Raw genomic sequence first — 6,669 nt, 5'->3', positions numbered from 1 at the left:
TGATGCCCTGCTCCCTTCCCTTCTCCCCTTCTTCCAGCTCTACATAACAACGTGATGTCGAAACGCATCGGAGTTTTTAAGTTTTCCACGATACCCTTGCCCTTTCCTCTGCCTTCACGGTGCCCGCGCTCAGCACTGTGTCCCTGCTGTGCTACTCAAGGTGTGTCGTGAGGACCCATGCCACTTCCTCCATGCCGTCCATGGGGAGATAAGGACAAAATTGCAAGTAGGCATTCAGAAACCTTGATATCAATTTGGCAGAGTAATCTTGTGTGCCAAATCTTACAAAACATTTGAATGGGATTTTCCGTTGTTCAAAATTCTGTTTCTCTAATAATTTATTTCTGTATTTTTTTTTGACAAAACAGCAGCCCACATGGAAAAGCCCTGGTTAAATAGACTCTTTGCTTCTCTAAAAATGTCTTTGGATTTCTTCCGTTCAATGTCTTTGCCTGTTTTCCAGCTAACTTTGTCTAGCTCTTAAAATCCAGCTGTAATACCCTCTCTTTCATGAGTTTTTCTCTGAACTCCTACATTGGAGTTCTTTGCGTTTCTGATGAAACCCTTAAAACTAGCATTTATTGAATTCAGTATCATTTAACATTCTGCACAGATGTCCTTGCTTTTCTGTATGGCCTTGGAGGCTGCCCTGAGAGATACGTGCATCCTGGAGTTGTGGACACAGGGTTTAAATCCCTTGTTCTGTTGCTGATGATCTGAAGGACCCCAAGGAAGTCATCTAGCCCCTTTGTGCCTCAGTATCCCTGTTTATCCAATGGGACTGTTGGGGACACTTACCTTTTAAGGTTACTATAAGGATTATATGAAATAATACATGTGAGTATGAAGTGTGACGTTCCTGGCACATGCTAACTCAATATGTGACTGCTGTTACTTTTTCATTATTAATATTGGCAACATTACATTATTTATATATATCTGATATACATATTACTTATATCAGACATATAAATAAAGCATATTTGTTTTGTCCTTGTTCAGGCATTGCCTGAAATTAGTTTTCTAATTACATTGTTTTGAGGAAAAAGAAGATGAAGAAACTAACACATGGCTTGTCAGAACCATCTTAAAGGCACAGATGGATTGGGTTGTGTGCATGGGTGGGATTCTGCATCTGTCTGCTGGGTCTTGGAGAGCCGGGACAGCACAGCAGAGGCACCTGGTTTAGCCGCAGCATCACCTGAAACACTCATCACATACTTTTTTCCTATAAGCAAAACTAATACTACCAAAGGAAAATGAAAGTCAAAAAATTTTTTTTTAAAGAAGGAAATATATATAAAAATACTCCACCAATGACAAAAAAAAAATTGGCTGCTCCACCTGGGTTTTTCTGAGTATAATATTAGTTAGGTAAACATTGAAAAGATGTATTTTCCTAAAAGAGGAAAGAGTGATTTGATGGAAAATAGGGGTTGGCAGTAATCTTCAGAGGCAGAAGACTAGTTTTGCAAAAGGTTTTCCTCATTTTAAAGAATGAGAAGATGTGAATGTGGACAATCTGCAATAATGATGAACGCTTACAAGTGCTTACCTGACTAAATTTATCCCCAAATAGCCTTCTTTGCAGGATAATTACCTAAACATACAGACATGCCAATACAAACTTCAGTGCTTAATCATGCCATAGTTAAACGAAGCGATTGTTGTAATGTGTGCTCAAAACAAGCAGAGTGAAGTCATAGTATGGATTCAAAGCTATGTGGGATATACAGGCTTTAAAAATAGATAAGCTGTCTTAAAGGTAAGCAGAAATATGTTCAATGTATAAGTAAAGGAACGGCCAAACAAAATGGCACTAGATTTAAGGGAGTTGGTTATGGTTTGGTGGTCAGACTAATTTTGGTGTATTGAGTGTGAATTCAAAAGGAAGGCTACAAACAAAACTCTAAGAAGAGCAGGAAAGTCTGAGTGAAGGGGTATGTGAGTGTTTGCTAGACAAAGGCAGTGATACAAAGACATGATTTGCTATAGTTGGAAGGAAGGAAAACAAAGTAAACCCAGGTTATTTAGATTACTCAAGACCTCACACACTGATTTTACATCCTTAGGTAACACACACACGCACACAGACCCCCAACATGTGTTAATATACCCACCAAGTACGTGCATGGATCTGAATACAATGAATGGTAACATTTTCTAGAAGCGAAGTTGAGCTGAGCACACACACCTGTGTTCATTACTAATGTCTGTTAGACTTCAGTGGCACAACAGTCTGTCAGGGAAGTGGTGAAATCATCACAGACTGTTAAGTGACTCAAAATTAGATCAGAAAGAGCACTTTAAAAACACACGGTAGAAAAAATGTAATGGTGGTAAGGCAATACAAAGATGGCCTCATGGATCTTCTCTATCTCTAACTTTTAATGCTTTCATGTAGTTTAAAAATAGAAAAATAGAGACTTCCTGAAAGGAGCTGTGCTCTAACGGGCTTGTTGTTTAGGATTAATAAATGTGATGTGCATGGTTTTGTTGTAGAAACAGCACAAATACATCTATGCACCTTGTCCTTTCCCCACTATTGTGAAATCAACCACGAAGGAAGAGCTTAGAGGGTTTGGGGCAGTCTTTAAGGAATGAATGGTTGGTAGATGTATCCGTAAGGATTACACTCTAAATACCTATGTCCAGTATAATAGACCTTGGTGTTGTGGTCACGATTAAACAATATTTCATTTTCCCATATGTAAATGTTCATATAACTGGATAGAGATATACAATGATGATGGACAAGTGGTACAGAGATTCTCTGAGAACTATTAGCTAATGTCTATAGAAAGGAAGATTATTTGAGAAACAGCTGTTAGAAAAGTTATTTTTTATGGTCTTTCTGACCTTAATTATCGGCAATCAAAGGCAGTCTTTTTATATCACTGGATTGCTTTTAATATTCAAAGGCAGTGAAGGTACCGTATAAAATGAATGACATCGCTGAGGAGAAAGGGCTCAATATACATATTTCTCTAATGGTATCTTATTTATTTTTTATCTTCACTTCATATGTTCTTCTACCTTACAGTCATTAGCTTACGACAACCTTGTTCACCATTAGGAAACTGTCCTATGCTTGTGTCAAACACATACAAAGTGACAAACAGTGGTCATTTACTGTTCTGTGAAGTCAGAGTATGTGACCCCTGGGATAATCCAAGGGTTTTTATGGCCCCATGGGTGAGCTGCCTGCAAGTAGTCCTGACAGGGCCCTCCTGACCCAGAAGTGTGTCCTCTGAGCTATGCAAAGACTTGGTTGTGCACTCACCATGCCTGGCCCACGTGACTGGCTTTACAAAAACATCACAGAAAACTGGCTTATGCTAACTTCTTTTACAGTCCCTGGTTTCAAAGCCTACTATTAGATACAACGTTCACTTACATGCAGAAAACAGGAAGGAAGGCCATTTGCCCAGTTCTGGTAGTTTGCTGTGGTGTAGCAAGGCAGAATTAGCTTAGTTTGCTGTCGTATAGCAAGGCCTAATTAAATGGCACTCCTTTTCCTTTGGAAGTGGTGATGATGGGAGGGTGCTGGCCAGGGGCAGCAATTGCCTGGATGCCTAGATCACTGACAGGCGGTAGAAGATGCTCGAGAAATGCTTGCTGGGTGAATGAATGGATGATCACTTCAAAGTCGGTGAATTTCAGCACTGCTTTTCTGAATCTCTTTCTGAGCCACTTGCCTCCTCAAGGAGACAGCTCCATGGGAACTACACAAACACAAGAGAAGGAGAAAAGAGGGAATTTAGTGCCAAAAGAATAAAATCTCTCTGGCCATATTCTGGGACACGTGCATATACACAATCTTTGACTAGCCTTAAAACAGTCAACATGATGTATTGGGGGAATAATCATGACATTCTGGAGAAAAACAGATCTATGCCTAAATCCCGACTTTGCTACTTAACCTCTCTGAGGCTCACTTTTTCTTCATTTAAAATAGATAAATTACCCTTTGGCTTGGAGGCTCGTTTTGAGATAAATCACTTCATATAGTGTGTATGCGGGGCTCAACGTGAGTAATGACGGTTTTCATTTTTCTAGTATCTCACAGTTACTTGGGTCAGGGATGGAATGTGTACAAATATTTTCATTAATCTTTCTACCAACTGTGCAAGGTAAAGAGTGTCGTTCCCATTACCCAGGTAATTAAAGTGACAGTCAGTGGTGTAAAGGGATCCACACAATGTCACAGGGCTAACAAGCATGAAAACAGAGATTTGACTTAAATTTATCTCATTCCTGAGCCAAGGCTTTATTTCACACTGATTAATAAATTTGATTTCTTTCCTGGCCCCAAAGAAATAAGATTCCATAATTCTCCTTTTTCTACTTAGTCTTGTTACCCTCTTTTATAGGGTGATAGTCCTAATTACCATCATAAACCCCAAAAGGCTCATTTTATTCACTTTACTTTTTCAGAATTTAGCTGTGGCCTTCATATAAGTATTATTTTGAGTTTTCATTATTGGATCTCACGTCTTTTTAATAGATTTATTCTATGCTATTTTCTGTTAGATTATGGTAATACAGAAGTCCAGACAGGTTTGGGGATGCAATAAACTTTCAGTGCCAATGGAGTAACTCAGATTTTCCATAACCAACCCAGGGGAGAAAACAAGATATAGCCTTCTGGCTAAGTCAAAGTACAACGGTGTCTCTTCTGTCATGAATGGAGCCAGAGATTCTGTTGGCCATGTGTCTATAAGTGATGTCAGTGGGAACTTTGAATATTAAGGGTGGAGATGCCTAACTTGGATGATCTGCCTTTGGAGCTATTAGCAGAAGCTGGAAATGCTTATAATCACGGCTGAGTCAGAAGGATAGGAACTTTGGACCTATCCTGACAGTTGCCTTTAATTAAATGAGCCTGACCCTCTTAGATGCTGGCAATTTAGCGATTTAGGAAGCACTAGTCTTTGGAAATCTAACTTTCCTAACTTTTGTTTTTGCTCAGCATCTTGATGGTCTTTTTTTCTTCCCATTTTCAGATTTATAATCGTTTAGATACGAATTGCTGTGGATTCAGACCTCGAAAGGAAGATGCCTGTGTACAGAAAGGATTGAGGCCAAAATGCAATGACCAAAATTCTGTGGCTCTGTCACACATTGTCCAGAGAAAGCACGACCCGAGGCATTTGGTCTTTATAAACAACAAAGCTTTCTTTGACAGAAGTGAAGATAATTTAAACTTCAAATTGTTAGAAGGCATCAAAGAGTAAGTTTTATGATGTAATAACATCTGTAGGACATCAGTTTGTTTTTGATAGGGGGTAAGGCTCTGAGAAAACTCACACCCTGTGTCTGATTGCTTTAACCCTTGAAAGTAATTGTGAGTGTGGAATCTGGGAATGAAGACCCAGAGAAGGGAAACCAACTCAAATGGAAACAAACCAGAGTGCAGCCGTGGCTTCTCAATCCCCAGCCCACACCACCTACGAAGCACACTCATGATGCTGCAGACTCACTGTGAACATCACATGGGTTAGGTTGGAAGAATGCAGGGAACTGTGGAGTGGGAACTGGCAGAGCAGGGCAGGTGGCTGAGGCTCCATTATTAGGCAAAGGATGGGACATGGGGGCATCTAATAGACACGCGAATGTTGACATGTCCAAATTCACAATGAACTGGACTGAGTGAGTAGAAAATGAGAGCCGATCTGGTGAGCAGAGCTCAGGATCAAACGGCAGCTGGCTATTTAGTTCAGGAAGAAAAATTTATGAGCATTTAGAAATATTTCTAGAAGATAGAGATTATGGTGAAAAGTGTCTATCCCCTGAAAGGCAAGGTTCATGGACGCTATTTAAGGAGGAAGGAGTATTTCTATACTTAGGGTTGATGAAGAATTTAGGGGAGACCTCAAAAATTTAGGGGCCTCAGAAATTTTGCAGACCTCAGAAAGAATGCAGGGGGACAGGGAACAGGTGTGGAATTAAAGATGGAGTTCCGCATTGTGAACGCTAAAAGAAAGAGCTGCCCATAGCACATTTGATCTTGCATCTATTTGGACATAAAGGAAATCAAGATGGTTAGTAATGGCAGAAACCCACCTATCAAGGGTGAGCTACTCAACCCTGGCTATGGAACTTGTGGTTGGATTTCAAGCATTGCCCGGGCAGAGCAACCCCCATACACTTTCTATGTTAGTCAGAGACCAGATTGACCAAGAAATTGGGGTAAGGTGGAGACTTAAAAATAGAGGGTGCATTAGTAAAACAGCTAACCAGCTGTTTAAAGCTAAGTGGCTGCTAGGAACCACACAACCAAGTCTAAAATTGAGGTTAGAACCCAGATCTTCCAAATCCAAGTGCAATATTATTTTTCTGCAATAATTTGTGGTGTTTATGTTCTGTTATTATTACTGTTGTTAATAATATTCTGGAGCATATGTATTTTATTCTTACAAAACACCATGACTTAGGTAATGTGATTTTATTTATTAGCATATAAATTTAAGCAATATTGTTTCTGTGTGGGTTTCACAAGTACCAATTTCATGAGGTTTTGCCACATCCGGCCCTGTTGATACCTGTTCCTTGCATATCTTTGTGGACTGAATGCAGAATAAGTAGCTGATTCTGTAAGTGTCTAAGCTAATGATATTTTATGTATAGGGAAAATTTTTGTTCCTGAGACATTTCTTTTTTTTTTTT

At 39.5% G+C, this 6,669-nt stretch overlaps 1 protein-coding gene across 2 annotated transcripts in view; it reads left to right on the top strand.

Moving 5' to 3' along the window:
* Positions 1-6,669, top strand: part of FAM198B (family with sequence similarity 198 member B) — a 44,821-nt gene that overhangs the window by 35,880 nt on the left and 2,272 nt on the right. For both annotated transcript variants that reach the window (XM_023516024.1, XM_023516025.1), the window contains one exon: positions 5,007-5,233. In XM_023516024.1, the coding sequence (XP_023371792.1) occupies positions 5,007-5,233 (227 nt within the window). The remainder of the gene's footprint in view (positions 1-5,006; positions 5,234-6,669) is intronic.

Source organism: Otolemur garnettii, unplaced genomic scaffold, assembly GCF_000181295.1.
Source record: "Otolemur garnettii isolate 467f Iridium unplaced genomic scaffold, OtoGar3 scaffold00085, whole genome shotgun sequence".
Lineage (NCBI taxonomy): Eukaryota > Metazoa > Chordata > Mammalia > Primates > Galagidae > Otolemur > Otolemur garnettii.
The sequence above is the reverse complement of the archived record's forward strand: the minus strand, read 5'-3'. Positions and strand labels throughout refer to the sequence as shown.